At 39.3% G+C, this 22,942-nt stretch overlaps 1 protein-coding gene across 2 annotated transcripts; it reads left to right on the top strand.

The window, feature by feature from the left end:
* The first annotated feature begins 4,004 nt into the window (after nucleotides 1–4,004).
* On the top strand, nucleotides 4,005–21,411 carry med14 (mediator complex subunit 14). 2 transcript variants are annotated; one of them, XM_046845621.1, is made up of 30 exons: nucleotides 4,005–4,391; nucleotides 6,830–6,856; nucleotides 6,986–7,091; nucleotides 7,410–7,583; nucleotides 7,707–7,836; nucleotides 7,967–8,095; nucleotides 8,187–8,294; nucleotides 10,676–10,808; nucleotides 10,886–11,036; nucleotides 11,150–11,261; nucleotides 11,389–11,514; nucleotides 12,436–12,514; nucleotides 12,629–12,788; nucleotides 12,929–13,126; nucleotides 15,041–15,175; nucleotides 15,292–15,368; nucleotides 15,506–15,666; nucleotides 16,069–16,215; nucleotides 16,458–16,549; nucleotides 16,668–16,820; nucleotides 17,167–17,436; nucleotides 17,584–17,818; nucleotides 18,192–18,317; nucleotides 18,871–19,047; nucleotides 19,190–19,428; nucleotides 19,593–19,772; nucleotides 20,167–20,274; nucleotides 20,369–20,494; nucleotides 20,668–20,857; nucleotides 21,181–21,411. In XM_046845621.1, exons 1-30 carry the CDS (start codon nucleotides 4,222–4,224, stop codon nucleotides 21,252–21,254), a joined length of 4,293 nt encoding a protein of 1,430 aa, XP_046701577.1. In that variant the 5' UTR covers nucleotides 4,005–4,221; the 3' UTR covers nucleotides 21,255–21,411. The 2 variants fall into 2 exon arrangements, with proteins under 2 accessions (XP_046701577.1, XP_046701578.1); XM_046845622.1 differs by lacking the exon at nucleotides 18,192–18,317 and having other exon boundaries at nucleotides 4,006–4,391.
* The last annotated feature ends 1,531 nt before the right edge of the window (nucleotides 21,412–22,942 follow it).

Genomic DNA, 22,942 nt, shown 5'->3' with positions numbered 1-22,942 from the left:
AATGACCGGGGCCATGTATTGTGAGATTTTGGGGAACAACCTCCTTCCCTCAGTTAGAGCATTGAGGATGGGTCGAGGCTGGGTCTTCCAACATGACAATGACCCGAAGCACACAGCCAGGATAACCAAGGAGTGACTCTGTAAGAAGAATATCAAGGTTCTGGCATGGCCTAGCCAGTCTCCAGACCTAAACCCAATAGAGAATCTTTGGAGGGAGCTCAAACTCCGTGTTTCTCAGCGACATGCCAGAATCCTGACTGATCTAGAGAAGATCTGTGTGGAGGAGTGGGCCAAAATCCCTCCTGCAGTGTGTGCAAACCTGGTGAAAAACTACAGGAAACATTTGACCTCTGTAATTGCAAAGACAGACATCAAAGTTTATCAAACTTTGGTTTGAATTTACACAGCAATTTACACACAACTTTACGTAATAAGTCCAGTGTTTAAACAAAGCACTAAAAACTTAAGTAATAGCACTGTAGTGTTTCACAGGCAGTTCTGCTTTTTTTTTAACCTACACTGACTACATCATCCTGCTTTTCCCCCTATTCTGACTACCTCATCATGCTTTTTTTTGCCCTAAACCAACTACCTCATCATGCTTTTTTTGCTCTGTACTGACTACTGACTACTTCATTACCACAAACTGTTTTGATGCTGTTTTTGCACATCTTTTTTTGGATTGCTGGTATTGCTCTTTTGCACAACATTTTATTTACATTTGTGTTAATTACAATTTTCACTTTACTCTATTACACACCGCAATGTGCAATATACAACAGGTTTACTGGTGGCGCTATTTTGTGTATTTGTCTTGCACTGTCCTGTGTCGTCTTTGCACTGTCTGCACAAGGTTGCACACGATGCACTTTATGTAGCAAGGACACTAGTCCTCAGCCCTGTGTTTTCTGTGATTGTTGTTGTATGTAGCACCAGGGTTCAGGAGGAACGTTGTTTCATTTCACTGTGTACTGCGTCAGCTATATGTGGTTAAAATGACAATAAAAGCTTCTTGACTTGACTTGACTTGACTTGACTACCTCATCATGCTTTATGAACTCACATACATTTCACACTTTATCTTCCTCCTCAGGTGCAGGTGCTGCTACACATACGTACATCGGCATAATTCTAATTCTATTTCTATTATGGCAGCAACATTACATTTATCAACAGAACTTTCTGTTCTGTTAATTGTCAATTCTATTTTTTACATTTTTTTTATTCTATGTAATTCACAAAGCAGTCACAAAAAGCATTTCAATGGATCTTGTGTGTATGGTTATGATTGTGACACAAATGTGGTTGAAGGATTTATGTACAAAATTCCTGATAATAAAAAAGAAAAAAAATAGCAGAGCACATCAAAATAACCTGTAATGCATTTAAATGTTTTACTGGTTATACGCAGCTCATAAACTAAAACTATGTGAACAAATAAACTTTTTTTTTGTTGTTGCAACATTGGTTTTATTAACAAAATGTATTAACACTGTAACAAACAATATTTTGTCTGAGTCTTTTCCTGTAATGTCCTGTAAGGTTGGAGGTGCTCATAGAGAGAGCTTTGTTCAACGCTCCATGTGGAATATTTTAAGCTCCTTTATATTTTTAGGTTTATATGTGTGTGTGTGTGTGTGTGTGTGTGTGTGTGTGTGTGTGTTTGTGAACTTCTCTCTCCAACTCAGATCACAGGCGTTGTGTAGAGATGATTACTGGCAAACAGTGATTCTGTGTTCTTTAACCATTTCCTTTAAGAAGTTACTACACACACCCTGACCACTGCATTTACTGTTATTATTGTCATATTTAGTAAAAGATTTTACATGTGCAATGCACATAACCACCGCAATAATTATATGCATAATACCCAAAACCAGCGCAATAACTTTTCAGTAAGGGGAATACGTATGTAAGAATGTGTGTGCTAGTTGTTTTTTTCCTCTTATATTATCTTTATTGTTTGCATTGTGTTTATTGTGGGTATCATTTTGTATTTATGTTATTGTTTTGCACAACAAGAAGTGCTGAGTGAAATCTGTTGTACTGGGTATGATGCCAAAGCTATTCGATTCTGTTGTATTGAATTATATTGTGTTGATTCAGTTGTATTGTTTCTATTCTGTGTTGAATCTGTGCTGTGTGATCCCAACGTCCTTACAAGCTTTGCGAAACAATACAAAAAATAAATAGTTTACTGAGATGCATAAGTGACTAATAAAAGCCTTGTCTTCTGCATCATCTGCTGATTTGGGAGTTCATCTTGTTGAAGGCTCTATCAGTGATCAGATCTGAACCTCCTGGAAGAGGCAACCAGAAATATCCTGATGTTTAATAGAGTTTGGGATGCCAAACCCTTCTCGCTGTGTAGACACTTCGCTCATGGGTCAAACTCCTGCCAAATCTGAAACAGTTTTAGATATATGAACCTTTTTCTTTTGTGGTCCTCGTTGTGTTTAAGTATATTTCTTAGCTGCTTATGAGGAACAGGAAGGAAATTGGTAAACAAAGGTTTAACTTGTTACCAGTTCATTACAGAACAGTGAAATTCTTTCCTCACATACAATATCCCGGCTAGTAGAGTTCAGGGCACAGGGTCAGCCATGATTTTAAAAAATGAATTAAGATGAAATCTGTATTGTATAATATAGTCTATTGTCTTGTGTATTTCAAGATAAATTTAGTTATTTATTTCCATACTTTTAAAAGTCACCAACAGCTGGAACCAAATTCCTTGTGTGTGTGTGTCAACACACTTAGCCCATAAACCTGATTCTAATCTGATTTAGACGCTGGATCTCAGGAGCTGAGAGAGAGTTCAATATAAAAATATTTTATTTTTTATAATTATTTTAAATAGTTTTTATATTTTTTCCCGCACACATTTTTTCTTCTTCTGTAGTTTGTATTATATTATACATTTTGTAATGTTTTTTTTTTTTTTTTTTGTTTATTTGTTTCACAGCTTGGCTCATTTGATGTGATTTTTTCTCCTTCTCTGATCAGTTTTAGAGCAGGTGGTATAAAAGAGGTCAAGATTCCATTAAAAACGGTTCAAGCAACAGGAAAAATGGCTCTGCGTTGGAATAATAAATAATAAAGTTGTGACAAGCAATAAACTTTACAGTGCAAAAAAATAAAATAAAAAATTGTCGATTACAAAATTTATATTATAATAAAAACTACAGTAAAATAAGTGTGCAGCAAAATATATATAAAATATATAAAATTATAATATATATTTTTTTCAATAATTTAAATATTTTCACCTTTTTTTTTTAAAACGTGCACTTTTATATAAAGATTATGGGTTGTTTTTTTTTTTTTTTTTTAAATGATTTAACAGCATTATCCACTAAATTAATTCATTCGGCATTTAGCACCGGATTAATGACGGGCTGCTGGATCTGAAAAAGCGCCAAATCATTAATGAGAACTGAATACTGTCTGTCAAATTGAGGCAACGTCCAAAACCACTGCACCCTACACTATAAAATGCGCTACACGAAGCTTAAAAATAAAGACTTTTGCCCCCTTTCTAGTGCACTTTTTATCTATTTCGGATTAAACCCCCAGGTTTTCCTATTCTGTACATTACAGTTACTTACAGTATGTATTACTCTATAACCTTTAACGGGACTTTTAATTTTTATTTAGAGGGAAAATTGTATTCGGATTTGTTGTGTACATTTTATTTCAGTGTTGGCGGAATCATTTGCTAAAATTGACTCTTGTTGGAGAGAATAAGGTGGAGCAGAGCTGCCTTTTTTTTTTTGTAAAATAAAAGTCACGTTACGTTATTAAATGATATTAATGTTTTATCCCCTTTTAAATGTTTAACAGTAAAACGTTATAATTGATTAATACAATATTTCATAAATGTTGTTATGTACTGGTGATCAAATCGAATAAAAAAATAGTCTTTCTTTAAAAAAAAAAAAAAAGGAAAAAAAAGGAGAGAGAGAGAGAGAGAGAGAGAGAGACTTTCTCGGAAGTGCATAGAGGGACGTTAAGTAGAGTGTGCGGCTTTACGCACACAGACACAGAGCTCGGCGGTGATGGCGGTCGGAGCCGCGGGGGATTTTCGCGGCTGATTCGGCAGTAGAGAGATTTTTCTCATGGGCCGGTGAAACAGATCTATTTAGCGGTTACGCGGTGTGCGCGCTTCGAGGCTGAGAGGCGGCAGCAGCGCGGATCTTCACACACTTTGGACGTGTAAAAATGGCTCCGGTGCAGATCGGTACCGAGGGCCAACTAGTGCCCGTCGGGGGGCCGAGCGCTGCGCCGCCGCCCGCACCCGGAGCTCCGGCCACGCAGGGAGTCCGCCTCAGCGTGCTGATCGAGTTCCTGCTTCAGCGGACATACCACGAAATAACGCTGCTGGCTGAACTGTGAGTCCTCCATCATCTCAGCGCCTTAACCTGCTAACACACACACACACACACACACACACTCATTCTGCTTCAGTCTACAGACTAGCGTTTAGCTCAGCCGCCTAGCCTCCGAGCTCGAATACACCCTCACACACACTCTTACACACACTCACACACTCCACACGAGCTGCTCAACTACTACGGGAAGACACTTAGAGCAGCAAGAAAATACTTTAACTCGTCCACACTGAATACTGAGCTCTAAATGACTCCTTTCTGAGTGTGTGAGTTCTGTTAGCACTGTTAGCTGTTAGCTTAGCCGCATCCATGACGTAAGCAGAGACCTCACTCAGTGGTCATGGTCTGTATTTAGAGTCACATCAACAGCAAAAGTGAAATAAAAAAATAAACATACATACATACATACATACATATGTGTGTGTGTATATATATATATATATATATATATATATATATATATATATATATATATATATATATATATATACACACATATATATATATGTATGTGTGTATATATATATGTATGTATGTATATATATATATATATGTATATATATATGTGTGTATATATATGTATATATATAAAATATATACACACACACACACAGTACAGTTAGGGGAGAAGAAATGCAAATAAATTGCTAGTCGTTTTTTTTTATTAACGCAGTTTATTACTATATTACTATTAACATTTGTGAACCACATTTTACATGTTTAAATTAATATCTGCTGAACAAATGGAACAGATCAAATTATGCAATACACCTTTATTATATAAATTAAATTGAGTAATCAATTAAATTGGCACATTAAATTGATGAAACAAAACTAAATAAATGGGAAAATGTAATTGTTTACCTTTTGTTAAACCCTATTTGGGTAACACAGATGTGTAAGTGTGTGTTTTACATTTAATATTTAATTTTCTAAAGATATGTTCTACTGAACTGTTCTACTTGTTTCAGCACACATGAACAAATGTTTTCATTCCTTCCATCCTCCATTCATTCACTCCCTCGATTTGTGGAACTGTCAGGATTTTCTCCTTTTAAGAGAAATTGTTGAAGCTGTACATAAAACTCTAAAGAATCCACAGCGCTACACTGTTGTAAAATGTCGAGTTTTGACACTGCATTAACTCTGGTACTATAGAAAAAAAAACTTGGAAATATTTGAGTAGTCATTGTGCAGCTTGTATAGCAGTACAGATTTACTGTCCTCTAAAAATATCTATAAACTCTAAGTATACATTATTGTCTAAATAACTGGCAACCAAAGTGAGTACACCCTGAGTACAAACATCTTTGTCATGTTGAGTCCTCGTGCTGCACGTCGGGTGCAGAATCTGACTTCAAAAAACAGACACGAGTGCTGCTTGTCAGTGCTCAGACCATACGCTGCACACTGCAACAATTCGGTTTGCATGACCGTTGTTCCAGAAGAAAGCCTCTTCTGAAGCTGGCTTACAAGAAAGCTTGCGAACTGTTGAAGACAACCTGTCCAAGAGCATTAATTATTGAAACCATGTGCTGTCGTCTGATGAGACTGAGATAAACTTGTTTGGCTCAGATGGTGTCCAGCATGTGTGGCGACGCCCTGGTAAGGAGTACCTAGAAAACTGTGTCTTGCCTACAGTCAAGCATGGTGGTGGTTGTATCATAGTCTGGGGCTGCATGAGTGCTGCTGGTACTGGGGAGCTGTGGTTTATTGAGGGAAACATGGATTCATGGACATTCTGAAGCAGAACATGCCCTCCAGAAACTGGGCCAAACGGCGGTTTTCCAACATGTAAATGACCGAAACACACTGCCATGATGACAACTGCCTGGCTGAAGGTGATGGAGTGGACAAGTATGTCTTCAGACCTGAACCCTATTGAGCACCTGTGGTGCCTCCTCAAGCAGAAGGTGGAGAAGCGCCACGTGTTTAACAATAAGCAGCTCCGTGATGTCATTATGAAGAAGTGGAAGAGGATCCCAGCAACAACCTGTGCATCTCTGGTGAATTCTATGCCCAGGAGGATTAAGGCAGTGCTAGATAATGTGCTCACAAAATATTGACACTTTAGACACAGTTTTGACAGGTTCACTTAGGCTGTGCTCACTTTTGTTGACATTTATTTTAACAATAAGGGTGTATGTTGAGTTATTTTCAGAGGACACTATACTAAAATATTTCATTTCTATGCTATGAGAAGATACTAATATGGTTGCTGAAATGTGAGAGGTGTACTCACTTTTGTGAGATACTGTATATAATATATACAGGTTGGAATAGAAACCTGTTTATAATCCTTCATTTCTATAATCTATAATATCTGTTGCTACTCATTTAATCATTTAATGAGTCATGGACCAGGTCTGAATGTCTGCCGTGTCTGTTTTTTTCTGCCCTGTAAAAAAACTAAATTCTTTTTTTTTTTTTCCTTCCAGACTCCCACGTAAAACCGACATGGAAAGGTCAGTCTTGTTACACGAAATCGCACATGTAGTGCAACTCAGTTGTTTAAATTGTGCTTCACACCAATAAACATATCCGTATAAATGCCTGAAAGATGCTTGATGTCCTTCTTGTCTCCTCCCGTTTAGGAAAATCGAAATCGTCCATTTTGCGAGCCGGACGCGGCAGCTCTTCGTGCGGCTGCTCGCGCTTGTGAAGTGGGCCAGTAACGCAGGGAAAGTGGAGAGGTGTGCGGTACGTGTTCCAGCCAATACGTTCCATAATGATATCGTAACGCATGAATCCGCACGCAAACATCTACTGGGTTAAACAATCACCTGCCTGATTGGTGTATTGCTCTGTAAAAAGCAAATCAGTTCTACATTGATGGGTTGCTTCATATGAAGTTACTTTGTGTTTGTGTGGAAATGAAGGCGTAAAAACGTGTTCACCAGTTTGTATTGGAACTTCAAAAAGTTTGTGGAACATTTCTGCTGCATTATTTATGATCTCCTGCTGCGCATTGAGTTCGGGTCTGCAGAGTTGAATCCTGAATGATCTTTTTGTTTACAGATGATCTCAGCTTTTTTGGACCAGCAAGCGTTCCTTTTTGTTGACACAGCGGACAGACTAGCATCGTTAGCCCGGGATGCCTTAGTACATGCCCGCCTGCCCAGTTTTGCAATTCCTTTTGCTATTGATGTTCTGACTACAGGGTCATACCCACGTCTTCCCACGTGTATCCGAGTAAGTGTTTGACCATAGCTCAGGTCTTCAAACGGTGCCATACTCGCAAAAGAGGAGGCGATTTTTATTTATTTATTTTTTTATGAAAATGATGTCTTGGTATTTGTTTTCCCCCCATTTCAGGACAAAATAATCCCTCCAGACCCCATCACCAAAGCAGAGAAGCAGGCAACACTGAACCAACTGAACCAAATCCTGCGCCACCGGCTCGTCACCACTGACTTGCCACCCCAGCTGGCCAACTTGACTGTGGGTAAGTACCCCTGGCATCACATTCCTTTCACACCTCTCTTTGGCTTCATCAACAGATTTATGATCAAAATGTCTCTTGCGATGCAAAATCCTAAAACGAGCGTTTGTTCTTGTCTGCTTTCTATAACCAGCCAATGGCCGGGTGAAGTTCCGGGTGGAGGGCGAGTTTGAAGCCACATTAACAGTGATGGGGGATGACCCAGAGATTCCGTGGAGATTGCTGAAACTAGAGATCCTGGTTGAGGACAAGGAGACAGGCGGTGTGTATATACATACTGTTTATGTACAACATCAAGCTGTTCTACATTTTAAAGCTGCTAGTAATGCCAACGAATGCCATTTCTGTCGCAGATGGCCGGGCTCTGGTGCACAGCATGCAGGTGAATTTCATCCATGAGCTGGTACAGTCACGACTGTGTGCCGATGAAAAGCCACTCCAGGACATGTACAACTGCCTACGTATCCTTTTAGTGTCCACTTTTATCCTTATCAGTGTTGTATTTGTACATTACCATGATCTATATTAACACACAATCTTTAAAATGTAATCACCATTATAATATACTGTAAGATAGAAGTAGTAATACTTTCTGGGGGTGTATTGGAAAACAGTCAGCTTCATTATTACAGTGGTCCCCGGAACTCGCGGGGGGTTACGTTCCCGAAAATCCGCAGATTTTGGACACACCCCCGCAGCCCCTGTGGTACCTTTTTTGAATTCATCTACACATTGTCACTTCAATACAATGTGTTTTTTAAAACTTTAATGAAATGTATTAGTGAAAACGTAGTTTAAAATGTTATTTCTAACGTTCCTGAACATTTGGTCCGATTTCAGATTTCCGCCAATTTTAACTTTCTGTTTCAACTTTCTGTTAGTTACGTTCCAAATGAGAACCCGCAAATTTTCCGAGCTGCGAGATCAGAACCGCGAATAATCGGGGGCTGACTGTATTATCATTTGTGAAACACAGAAATACATGTGACTGGGTGTAATGTAATGATAAAATTGCATATAAATATATATACAGTGGTGTGAAAGTGTTTGCCCTCTAAACCTAATAACTATTTGGGACACCCTGAACATCAACAACTGCAATCAAGCGTTTGCGATAACTTGTAGTGAGTCCGTTACAGCGCTGTGGAGGAATTTTGATCCACTCATCTATGCAGAATTGTTGTAATTCAGCCACATTAGGGGTTTTTTGAGCATGAACCGCCTTTTTAAGGTAATGCCACAGCATGTCAATAGGATTCAGGTCAGGACTTTGACTAGGCCACTCCAAAGTTTTCATTTGGTTTTGTTTTTCTTCAGCCAATCATAGGTGGACTTGTTTTGGATCATTGTCCTGCTGCAGAAACCAAGTTCGCTTCAGCTTGAGGTCAAGAACAGATGGCCGGACATTCTCCTTCAGGACTTTTTGGCAAACAGCAGAATTTATGGTTCCATTTATCACAGCAAGTCTTCCAGGTCCTGAAGCAGCAAAACAGCCCCAGACCATCACACTACCACCACCATATTTTACTGTTGGTGTGATGTTCTCTTTCTGAAATGCGGTGTTACTTTTATGCCAGATGTAATGGGACACACACCTTCCAAAAAGTTCAACTTTTGTCTTGTCAGTCCAGAGTATTTTTCCAACAGTCTTGGGGATCATCAAGATGTTTACTGGCAAAACTAAGATGAGCCTTTATGTTCTTTTTGCTCAGCAGCGGTTTTCGTCTTGGAACTCATTTTTTCCCAGTCTCTTTCTTATGGTGGAGTCATGAACACTGACCTTAACTGAGGCAAGTGAGGCCTGCAGTTCTTTGGATGTTGTGGGGTCTTTTGTGACCTCTTGGATGAGTCGTTGCTGTGCTCTTGGGGTAATTTTGTTCGGCCGGCCACTCCTGGGAAGGTTCTCCACTGTTCCATGTTTTTGCCATTTGTGAATAATGGCTCTCACTGTGGTTTGCAAAGTCCTAAAGCTTTAGAAATGTCTTTATAACCTTTTCCAGACTAATAGATCTCCATTACTTTCTTTCTCATTTGTTTCTAAATTTCTTTGGATATCGGCATGATGTCTAGCTTTTTAGGATCTTTTAGTCTACTTTACTTTGTCAGGCAGGTCCTATTTAAGAGACTTCTTGATTGTGAACAGGTGTGGCAGTAATCAGGCCTGGGTGTGGCTAGAGAAATTTAACTCAGGTGTGTAAAACCACAGTTTAATAATAATAATAAGAACCTTTGTTTAAAAACTGCATGTTGTGTTCACTTTTGTTCTCTATTACTAATATTTATATCAGTTCGATGATCTGATTAAAGTGTGACAAACATGCAACAAAATAAGAAACCAGGAAGGAGCAAACACTTTTTTACACCACTGTGTGTGTGTGTGTGTGAATGTGTATATATGTGTGTGTGTGTATATATTATTTATATATATATTTATATATTATTTATATATATATATATATATATATATATATATATATATATATATATATATATATATATATATATATATATATATATATATTTATATATATATATATATATAAATAATATAAAAAATGCAATTTTGAGAGATTGATTTTAGCTCTGAAAACCAACATCTTCACAGCAAAAAAGAACATGGAGAAAAACGTTATAGTATATTATATAGTATAATTATATTATATAGTTATTATAGTATATTATAGTATATAAACAGGTTTTCTAAATCCTTTGTGAGCATTAACCTAAAAAATGAGAACTTTTATAAGAAATCCACAATTCAAGGCTTTAGATTTGTGTTCGTTTGTGCCCTGTATTATTCACCCCTGGCCATCATTGTTCTGTCCTTGACTAGAGCCATCAGATTCATTTTGCCTTTCCCTACAGCTGGAGGTTCTGCACTCTCAGACTCTGATGCTGATCAGAGAGCGCTGGGGAGATTTAGTGCAGGTCGAGCGCTATTTTCCCGCCAAGTGCCTCACCCTGGTTGTCTGGAAGTAAGAACATCTCATTGATAAAACTCCTAAAGGCTCACTGACCTGCACCAGCAGCTCATCATGCTCTGTTCCTCCAGTCAACAGGTGCTGGGTCGCAAGACAGGTACAGCATCAGTGCACAAAGTCAGCATCAAGATTGATGAAACAGATGGATCTAAGCCATTGCAGATTTCCCATGAGCCTCCGCTGCCAGCATGCGATTCCAAACTTATGGAAAGAGCCATGAAGGTGTGGAGTTTGCATGGATTTTATTTAATTTTTATTTCTTTGAGAGCTAGATTGTGAAGTGCACTGGTAGACTATTATACCTTTTTATTTTATTTTTTGTTTCCCCTTTGCAGATTGACCACCTCTCAGTGGAAAAGCTTTTGATTGATAGTGTTCATGCTCGCTCCCATCAGAAGCTCCAGGAACTGAAAGCCATACTGAAGAGCAGCAATCCCAGTGACAACTGTAAGAGTCTGTGCTTTTATTTACCAGGAGACTTATCATTAAGCGTGTTCTACAAATTTACACTATGTGACTAATGACTAATGTATGTGTTGTTTTTATTTTTATTTTTTTTCCCCCCTCCCTGCAGCATTTATAGAGACTGCACTTCCCACTCTCGTCATTCCGATTCTGGAGCCATGCGGACGATCCGAGTGTCTTCACATATTTGTCGATTTGCACTCGGGCATGTTTCAGCCAATGCTATATGGAATTGGTAAACAATTTATTTTCCTATATACTCGTTATGGCGCTGTATGTTTTAGTGGTGTAGTTCTCTATTTCTCAAACTGACTTGGTAATGAGAATTTAAAATAGTTTTTCTTATATATATTTTTTTTAATTTCTTCTTCATATCGTTTTTATATTCGTCATTTGATGCATGTTTGTCCTGTACTGACCTACACATCTGAGGTTTAATGGTACTTTTCAGTAGTTTCTGAAACATTTCTGAGCGATGCCTGGGGATGTGACCTGAACGTTACGTCATGTTAGGCTTAGATGTTATAATTATTGCTCTCTCTCTCTCTCTCTCTCTCTCTCTCTCTCTCTCTCTCTCTCTCTCTCTCTCTCTCTCTATATATATATATATATATATATATATATATATATATATATATATATATATATATATATATATATATATATATATATATATATATAAATATATATATAAATAAAACTATTTTTGCCTTGTATAAGCAAAAATAGTTTTGTATTGTAGAGTGCATTATTAAGTCGTCGTCGTCTTCTTTCGGCTGCTTCCATTAGGGGTCGCCACAGCGGATCATCCATAGAGTGCATTATTGAGTAATTAGCAGAAAAATTGGTACTGCTGCATTTCAGCGACAATGGGGTGTAGGTTACAGTTATACATTTCTACAAGAGTAAAAAAAAAAAAAGTTCACTGAAAGACATTCACTCAAACATGCTGAACAGGAAGGACACGTCTGGTTGATCATTATCAAGCATTTTGTAAATTTAGCAAAATATTTGCTACATAAAATCTTGGTTATATATTTGTTGAGGCTCCTCAACCTGACAATGGATGTACCATTCCTGCTGCATCATAATATTTTCTGGCTGTATGAACCGCATACCACAGGCTACCAGTCACTAATTTGGATCTGTTTTGCAGATCAGTCAATGTTGGATGAAATTGAGAAAACCATCAATGATGACATGAAGCGCATCATCACATGGCTACAGCAGCTGAAGTAAGTCTTATAATGAATAATGTGTTTGTATGATCTTGAAGGCAAATAATTCTTTTCTCTGGTACAGACGCTGATTTAAGGTAAATATTGATGTTGAATTTATTTGTTGAATAGGTTCTGGCTGGGTGAGCAGCGGTGCAGACAGTCTGTGAAGCATCTGCCCACAGTCTGCACAGATCTTCTCCACTTATCTAACTCTGCCTCTCATCCTGTGGGCAACCTCACAAAACACCGGCTCTTCATCAAACTCACTCGTCTTCCACAATACTACATTGTAAGCCTCCTCTGTCGGCTGTTTTGTTGGAACAAAAGTCATTGGAAATGTTGAAAGGCAGCTTTGGTTGAAGTCTCATTCTCTTCTCTTCTCTTCTCTTCTCTTCTCTTCTCTTCTCTTCTCTTCTCTTCTCTTCTCAGGTGGTTGAAATGTTTGACATCCCCAGCAAGCCCACAGAGCTGCAGTATAAATATTACTTCCTTTCAGTCAGTCAGCCAGAAGGAGAGGAAGGGCTGCCATGTGCCCTGCTTCTGCAGCAGTTCAAGCCCGACCTTGAGAAGCTGGCACAGGACTTTTCCTCTGGCCGCTTGACCCGACCTGGAACTGGAAAGAGGAAGGTGGGAATCACTGTGGTTCTTGGTTAGAGAATAGTTATAAGTGCAAACAAAAAGGAATTATTTGACTATCTTCTTTTCTTCTTCTTTCGGCTGCTTCCATTAGGGGTCGCCACAGCGGATCATCCATAGAGTGCATTATTGAGTAATTAGCAGAAAAATTGGTACTGCTGCATTTCAGCGACAATGGGGTGTAGGTTACAGTTATACATTTCTACAAGAGTAAAAAAAAAAAAAGTTCACTGAAAGACATTCACTCAAACATGCTGAACAGGAAGGACACGTCTGGTTGATCATTATCAAGCATTTTGTAAATTTAGCAAAATATTTGCTACATAAAATCTTGGTTATATATTTGTTGAGGCTCCTCAACCTGACAATGGATGTACCATTCCTGCTGCATCATAATATTTTCTGGCTGTATGAACCGCATACCACAGGCTACCAGTCACTAATTTGGATCTGTTTTGCAGATCAGTCAATGTTGGATGAAATTGAGAAAACCATCAATGATGACATGAAGCGCATCATCACATGGCTACAGCAGCTGAAGTAAGTCTTATAATGAATAATGTGTTTGTATGATCTTGAAGGCAAATAATTCTTTTCTCTGGTACAGACGCTGATTTAAGGTAAATATTGATGTTGAATTTATTTGTTGAATAGGTTCTGGCTGGGTGAGCAGCGGTGCAGACAGTCTGTGAAGCATCTGCCCACAGTCTGCACAGATCTTCTCCACTTATCTAACTCTGCCTCTCATCCTGTGGGCAACCTCACAAAACACCGGCTCTTCATCAAACTCACTCGTCTTCCACAATACTACATTGTAAGCCTCCTCTGTCGGCTGTTTTGTTGGAACAAAAGTCATTGGAAATGTTGAAAGGCAGCTTTGGTTGAAGTCTCATTCTCTTCTCTTCTCTCTCTCTTCTCTTCTCTTCTCTTCTCTTCTCTTCTCTTCTCTTCTCTTCTCAGGTGGTTGAAATGTTTGACATCCCCAGCAAGCCCACAGAGCTGCAGTATAAATATTACTTCCTTTCAGTCAGTCAGCCAGAAGGAGAGGAAGGGCTGCCATGTGCCCTGCTTCTGCAGCAGTTCAAGCCCGACCTTGAGAAGCTGGCACAGGACTTTTCCTCTGGCCGCTTGACCCGACCTGGAACTGGAAAGAGGAAGGTGGGAATCACTGTGGTTCTTGGTTAGAGAATAGTTATAAGTGCAAACAAAAAGGAATTATTTGACTATCTTCTTTTTCTTCTTCTTTCGGCTTCTCCAATTAGGGGTCGCCACAGCGGATCATCCAATTATTTGACTATAAAGTTAATAATTTAAGCTCTATTTCACATCGAAACAAGCTAAATGGAAATTGAGTAGAGTCGTACAATCACACTTTCTACATGCTGTATAATTTAATTTACAATATCTACATAATAAACATAAATATCATGATTGCATAACCTGTAGTTTTACTAGCGAAGGAATTGTGTGTTATAGCTGTACCGTAGCTGAAGCAGCACCGTTAAAAACGAGGCATTGGGACATTTACAGCTTAATATTTAATAGTAAAATTAACATTTAACATTATATTGGCAATATTATTGGACACCACTAATATCAAATCAGTTTTCTCTGCATAGTTCATCATTGGACATCAAAAAGGGAATATTTGTATAAAAATATATACTTCAGCTGTAAACTTTAAATTTAAACTTGATTTGAAAATAATTTTGTGTAGCTTAGTGATATTTTTTGGAACCAGTGTATGAAGTTTTGTGTTTTATACAGGATTCATTATGTATTAGCTCATATATTGTCTGATTGATTTTGTTTTTGGAAAATTTGTTTTATTTTTTGTTTATCCTCACGAATATTTCTTTAATTATTTTTCAATTGTGACATGCGAAATGGATTTTCGTTCTGCAGATGTCAGTAGAGCCAGGTGCTATTGAGCCTAAAAAGCCCAAGCGCTCAGGGGAGATGTGTGCATTCAATAAGGAGCTGGCTCACCTGGTAGCCATGTGTGACACCAACATGCCTCTCATTGGCCTGCGCTGTGAGGTACAATACAAATGTATACGTTTTTGTGTTGTTTTTTTTTTGTTTGTTTGTTTTTTTACATTACAAAATATGTGGGCATGTTCTTATATTTATAATTAATTTCTCCTTGTGCTCAGCTGACTAATATGGAGATTCCTCATCAAGGAGTCCAGGTTGAAGGAGATGGATGTAGCCATGCTATTCGTCTTCTCAGGTGAGCACCTGGTACAAGGCTTTATACCACTGTATAGAGTGTATTATTTGTTGAAGCATTTACAGGTTTTAGGTTGCTTTTATTTGTGCTTTCTGACACTGAAATATTTCCTTATTATGTTGTTGGTTACCTCTCAGGGTTCCACCTGCCAAAGGTGTGGGTGAGGAGACGAGGAAGGCTCTGGATCGCTCTCTGCTGGACTGCACTTTTAGATTGCAGGGTCGAAATAACCGCACATGGGTGGCAGAGCTGGTCTTTGCCAACTGCCCCCTGAACAGCACCTCAAGTAAAGAACAGGGTGAGATTTATATTGACTGATTTATATTGAGATTTGTTGTCATTCTTGCTTTTGTCTTTGCAACTTAGCAGACATAATTGCAAAAATCTACACAAGTCCATTAGTAATTATTGCGGCAGGTCCAAACGCTGCTCGCTTTATATATTTACAGTCCAACGCTTTCTGTTTCCCTGTTTGGAAGGTGAATACAGACAACTGCCTCCTGCTGGTATGAGAGAGTTATGTTCTCTCACGCGAGCGCAGAACGTACACAGACTGTTTGCTGTGTCAGATGTACCTCTCTAATAATCCGCCTAATTTGCAGCACAATCTGCCGATGCCAATTGATTAAAAAATACACATAATTGGCCTGATTAATCGGTCGACAGCTAGTTATAAGTATATCTGTGTGTGTTTATGCAGCCTCGGCCCGACACGTCTACCTGACCTACGAGAATCCACTATCGGAGCCGGTCGGAGGACGGAAGGTGGTGGAAATGTTCCTAAATGACTGGAACAGCATCAGCCAACTGTATGAGTGTATGCTGGATTTCTCACGTGCTCTTCCTGGTAAGTACAGTTTCACATGACACCATGTACGTACAGACACACACTCATTTTACAACTATGAATAATTTACTGGAGCCAATCCATAGATTTGGGAGGTAGGAGGAAACCAGAGAACAGTGGAAGCCACTAGGAGAATATGCACACAATCTACACAGTTGAGATTCTAGGACCCCACTGTGCCGTCATGCTATTCTCAGTGTTCAGTAGAACTAAATTTGTCTTATCTTTTCCCCCCTTTACAGAAATGCCCTCCTACTTGAGCCTCTTCTCTGAAATACGGTTGTATAACTACCGGAAGTTAGTCCTGTGTTATGGCAACACTAAAGGGAGTTCTGTAAGTATGTTTGTAAACTAGATACTCATGTTTTATTAGTACAGGCATTATTTATTTATTATTCTTAGATTACTCTGTAGAATTGCCTGTAACACTCGATATGATGTAATCTCTGAAGGTGACGATCCAGTGGAACTCTGTAACACAACGTTTCCACCTTGCTTTGGGCACGGTCGGGCCAAACTCAGGCTGCAGCAACTGCCACAACATCATCCTCCATCAACTCCAGGAGATGTTCAACAAGACCCCCAGTGTTGTTCAGCTACTACAGGTATATTTATATTGAGTGTTCTAACACCGACTTATTCCTGATGCCCTGAAGATCTAATGCTCTGCTGAGTTTGATTTCAAGGAACAACAATCTAAGTTTATGAATGCCTGTTTAGACCTAGATTAACTAGAGTAAATGTGCAATGAGGGTTGAAATCAAAATGTAAATCTTTAGCAGTGGGATTGGACTGGGGAGCTGTGCCCTGTGAGGAGTATTGATAGATAGAGCAGTTCATCTTAGAATATGAAATCTTCAATACTTCACTGGCAATGCTTTAACCAGTTTCCTGCACCATAAAGAGATCTAAAGTTATATTCTCTCTTTTTTTTTTTTTATGCAATTTCAGGTGCTGTCAGACACACAGGCCCCTTTGAATGCTATCAACAAACTGCCCACTGTGCCCATGCTGGGTCTGACCCAGAGGACCAACACAGCCTACCAGTGCTTCTCCATCCTACCACAGTCCCCCACCCACATTCGCCTGGCCTTCCGCAACATGTACTGCATTGACATCTACTGCCGCAGTCGAGGTGTGGTGGCCATCCGTGATGGTGCCTACAGCCTCTTTGATAACACCAAGATCGTCGAGGGCTTCTATCCAGCACCAGGACTAAAGGTATAAAGGTTTTTCTATTTTTGCCATCTTTATTGTTACAATGTTGAAAGTGTATTTCACATTTTTGCTAACTTCATGTATGATATCCACAGTGATAACCACTTAGTTTCCTTCTAATTTATTATTTACTATCATCTTTCACTGCAGACATTCTTGAACATGTTTGTGGACAGCAACCAGGATGCACGGCGGCGTTCGGTCAACGAGGATGACAATCCTCCTTCTCCAGTGGGTGTGGACGTCATGGACACTCTTATGCCCCAGATGCAACCCCAACAGCCAATCAGAGGCCAAGGGGTCTACCCACCTCTCACTTCCCCAAACAACCCTTACCATGGTAGTGTGGCCCCGTCACCCTCCATGATGCCAACACATTCACCGGGTAAGCCGGGAGTCTGTAGTAGTTTGTGTTCGGCCATTTATCCATGTCATACTCACTTGGGTGTTTCATTGGGGTGATTAGGGCATAAAAAAGGAAGTTCTATTGTTGCTTTGCCACTTACTGCAAGTGCCATGTACCCAGCTGGCCTGTCACTTTGCAAACGTGCACGGTGGGTTTTTTGAGCTACGTATATTCAACCTCATTATTTACCATGCACATGAAATTCTGGGTCAGAGCATGCTGTCTGCCCTTTGCTTGTTCACGCATCTAAATCATAGGGCTGTAGCTGCTGTCCTGCTTTAGTGTGTGTGGATTTGTGTGTGAGAGAGCATTAGTGGGAGAGACGGACTTCTCATCAGTTGACTGTGTGCAGGGAACATCCATGCAGCCAATTCCCCTAGTGGAGCTCTGCGGGCGCCCTCGCCCTTCGGGCCCACTCCGTCTCCCTCCTCTTTGGGCATTTCTATGGGCCAGACATCCAACTTTGCCAGCCCGCATGGTAAGTGTCAGCAAGGGGGCAGCATTTAGAGCTTCAACTGGCCTTAGCTGCCCTCTCTACTGAGAAGCAGCCCTCAGCAGGCTCTGTGAAATAGCTGTATAGATTCTGGCAGGAATTATTTCAGAGATGACCATGTGAGCAAGGTTGGTACAGGGACTAATTTCCTACTAACATTAACAAGTGGGGTTGAATGGACACTGATTTGGTGGTGGTTTGGCCGTTGATACTAATTTTGTAATCGTTCCAGTAAAATCAAGGAGACCTGTTTGCTTGCATGTTTTAATCAGACCTGGTTGTTACTTTAGCTTATTACTTATTAATTGTTTAATTCACTTCCCGTTACGTGTTGCATGTATTTGTGAGGGTCAAAAGAAAATGAAAGTAAGCGAAATCTTAAAAGTTCTACAAAAATGTTTTGTGTACCTTACAACATTTAGTTTTGAAGTTGTGACATTTTAGATAATATATTGTAATTCTGTCTAATTCTATTTATTAGGTTTAGTATATAGTGTTCAGTATACAGTGTTCAGTATACACTTCTATGTTACTGCAGGAGCTTTGGACCCCAGTTCCCCATACCCTATGGTGTCTCCCAGTCAGAGGACCGGCACATGGCCTAGCTCTCCACAAGTCTCCGGTCCCTCCCCACGCATACACGGCATGTCACCTGGTAACCCCTCTCTCCACTCACCCATTCCAGATGTCTCACACTCTCCTCGTGCGGGGACCAGTGAGTAAATGCACAAACTCCAGCTAGTGAAGTACAGGCTTTGGGTTAAAAATTTTAGTATTGCATTTTATTCTTTAAAATGGCAATGGTACAAAGGTCAGCAGGGGGCAGAACCGAATAGCATTGATTTTTGTGTGTGCAGGTTCACAAGTGATGCCGACCAGCATGCCTCCACCTCGAAAGCTACCTCAGCGCTCGTGGGCTGCCTCCATCCCCACCATCCTCACCCACAATGCCTTGCATGTGCTATTGCTGCCCTCTCCCACCATGTGCCTGGTACCAGGGCTGGCTGGTAGTTATCTGTGTTCGCCACTTGAACGCTTCCTGGGCTCGGTTATCATGAGGAGGCATCTGCAGAGAATCATCCAGCTGGAAGCCAATGTGAGTTCCTCTGCTTCACACTCTTGGACTCCTGATAATGGTGGAAGGGTGTAATCCTGTGATTAACTACCCCGTCTAGTAAAATACTGCTATTGAATGCATTCATAAGTATATTAAATCCTCATTCATAGCTGAACTCCACAATCTTTCCCTCCTTTGCATAGCTCACTATTGTGAACTCCAATGAGCCAGGAGTAATCATGTTTAAGACAGAAGTGCTGAAATGTCGGGTGGCTCTGAACCCAAAGAGTTACCAGACCCTGCAGCTTAAAGTCACACCAGAGAACACTGGTCCCTGGTCCCAAGAGGAACTGCAAGTTTTGGAGAAGTTTTTTGAAACCAGGGTAAGAGAAGAATCCTCACCAGCATTACTTCAGGACATTGTCAGTTAGCGTGACTAATTTTAGTGCAAGTGGCTGTAGAAATGTAATTAATCTAATGTGTCTGGAACGTTTCCTGTTCAGAGAATTTCAAGATGAAATTAAAACTGTCTGGTCTATAATTAATTTCATAAGTGAACCAAAAAAAGGTTTTGTGATGAGCTTTGGTCCAGCATGTTCAAAGTTCTGCACAGTTTACTAATATACCTGATCAACACCCAATAAACATGTTAAACACAGTTTTAAAACGTGTCTTTTCCAGGGACAATCTCACTGTGCTGAAACGTTTAGAGAACACTGTGTACCCTATTCTTCAAGTGGAAAAATCTAACTTTTATTTCGACATTTTTTTTCCTAGGTTGCAGGCCCACCCTTTAAATACAACACTCTAAATGCCTTTACGAAACTGTTGGGGGCTCCCACCAACATCCTCAGAGACTGTGTTCGAATCATGAAGCTTGAGCTGGTAAGACAGTGTAGGAATCGTTTTAAAAATCCGAGTGAACGTGTCTGTGTATTTTGTGATTCTCAGTAGCGTTCAATCGTTTTCATTCTTGCAGTTCCCGGACCAAGCAGCCCAGCTAAAGTGGAATGTGCAGTTCTGTCTGACAATCCCACCCAGTGCTCCGCCCATCGCTCCTCCAGGGACTATCGCTGTAGTGCTTAAGACCAAAATGCTTTTCTTTGTGAGTACTTTCATGCCTCAACTCACAGCTGAGCTGTGAAAATATTTTTCCAATGTTTTCTTGAAGCAAAAATAAATTAATAGAGAAAAAAAAACAATTGCACAGCAGAAACAGAATAACAGACCTGCTGTCAGTTACTGAATCTTCTGACTAACCGAGCTCTTGGTCCTCAGCTCCAGCTGACTCAGAGAGTGGCGGTGCCTCAGGAGCCCATCAGCATCATTGTGCCAATTGTGTACGACATGGCCACAGGACTGACACAGCAGGCGGACATCCCTCGACAACACAGCTCCTCTGGAGCTGCTGCCCTCATGGTTAGCACCATCCTCAGGAGGTTTAATGAGCACCACCCAGCTCGAGCAGGTATGCATTCAAGCTCTGGCAGGCTTGTGATTTGTTTTGCTGTACATGTTATGTTTGGTTTAATGATGCACAAACGCACACAAGTTTTCTAATTACTTGACTGAATAAGATACTTGCATTATATTTACAGAACTGAATTCGTGCTCTTGAATTTATTATTTTTTACTTCTATCACATTCACATCTCATAGAGCTGTGTGAAATCTGTCAGCATCAATTATTAAATTTGTATTCATAGTATTTAGAATAAAATGTTTTTATATGTACAAATATCAATACAAACACACACTTGTTTATAACACAAATACATGTCTTTTCTTTTAGGAGAATGTACAATATTTGCCTCTGTTCATGAATTAATGGCTAATCTGACACTGAACCCTGGTGCACGGCCCTAAGAGACCTCAGTCGAGCTTCTCCAGACCAACCTGAGAACACATCGAGGATTGGCATGCTGTATGGGGATCCAGGCTCTTACATACAACCACAGAGATTTTCTTCAGGTGTACACAATTTTGTCATAAGCAAAAGAAAATAAAGGATGATGGAATGGGATCTTCTTTGATTTTGCTTCATATCAAGATTGTATGTAAATGAATGAAGGACAGTGCATCTGTGACATGCCATGCATATTTCTATAAATTCAGGACATTAAGGAAAGAGGACAGTTTATTTTTGTTTTGATGCACTTCTTAAATAAAGATTTGAAATTAGGAAAAAAAAAAAGAAACGCAAGTTTGTTTACCCTCAACTGTAAATGTTTTTTATATTATTTTAATGTCTGGATTTCAGAAAAATGTTTTGGGGTTGGAAAAAAAAAACTTTTTTAATTTTTTTTTTTTTTTTTAATAAATAATGCAAGCTCTCAATACTGTGTTTATACCAGGGCTGTATTCTTTTTGATGACACTATTTAATGTCTTTTTTTTTTTTTTTTTGGCAAATCATTGATCATTCAGATTATAGCGGTCACCCCGAACACTGTATAGACTGTAACAAACTTTCAGAAGAAGCCCTATTTTTGATGACTGCATTTGAATCTTGATGGTAGCCTATACCTATGTCTTTATTACTGTTTAATAAATATTTGAAAGTGTTCTTTATCATTTCTTACCATTTTGGAGGCTGAACAGGATATTTTAGATTGTGATGTAACTCCCAAAACTATAAATATGGTATATAATAGCTTGACTTGGTGATTAATTCCATTTTAAAAGCTTCCATTCACCATTCTTTCCCACAAATGTAAAGGCAACCAGACCTTTATTATGACATTGTATTAAATTGGCAAACTTTGCTGTTTATAAACTGTAATAATTATATTTGTCATCAAATAACCTTAATATTCATGTTTGTAATCGTAAAACATTTTATTTAAACAGACTTCACAGACTACAGAGCACCAGTGTTTTAACCAACGGGTTTGCAGGTGTATATATATATATATATATATATATATATATATATATATATATATATATATATATATATATATATATATATATATATATTTTTTTTTTTTTTTTTAATGGGTCCTCTACATCTGCCTCTTTCAAACCAACTACCTGCATGTCTTCTCTTTTCCTCCTTCCTGGTGACTCCATCCTCAGCATTCTCTTACTGATATACCCCATGTCCCTCCACTGCACATGTCCAAACCATCTCAATCTCACCTCCCTCACCTTCTCTCCAAAACGTCCTACATGCGCTGACACACTAATAAACTCATTTCTAATCCTGTCCATCATCGTCACTCTCAACGAAAACCTCAACATCTTCAGCTCTGCTACCTCCAGCTCTGCCTCCTGCCTTTTACTCAATGCTCTAATCCATACAACATTGCAGGGCTAACCACAGACCTATAAACTTTCCCTTTCACACTTGCAGATATCCTTCTATCACAAATCACTTCTGCCACTCTTCTCCACCCACTCCACCCTGCCTGCACTCTTTTCTTCACTTCTCTAACACACTCTCCATTACTTTACTGCTATTTAACTCTTCCATTAGATTGTCTGTAGGGTTGCCATTAAAACAGAATATCAAATCCCCCCAAGGGGAGTAAAACGAAAATAGATTTAGAGCAG

The sequence above is a fragment of the Silurus meridionalis genome, chromosome 3 (assembly GCF_014805685.1).
Source record: "Silurus meridionalis isolate SWU-2019-XX chromosome 3, ASM1480568v1, whole genome shotgun sequence".
Lineage (NCBI taxonomy): Eukaryota > Metazoa > Chordata > Actinopteri > Siluriformes > Siluridae > Silurus > Silurus meridionalis.
Note: the sequence above shows the minus strand (reverse complement) of the source record. Positions and strands in the feature narration are given on the sequence as shown.

Bases quoted from the DNA above. Each gene is read 5' to 3' on its own strand.
- med14 (XM_046845621.1), top strand. From the start codon at position 4,222: ATGGCTCCGGTGCAGATCGGTACCGAGGGCCAACTAGTGCCCGTCGGG. The intron at 16,821-17,166 runs GTATATTTATAT...ATGCAATTTCAG, and splicing joins GTGTTGTTCAGCTACTACAG to GTGCTGTCAGACACACAGGC. The intron at 19,048-19,189 runs GTGAGTAAATGC...TTGTGTGTGCAG, and splicing joins CTCTCCTCGTGCGGGGACCA to GTTCACAAGTGATGCCGACC.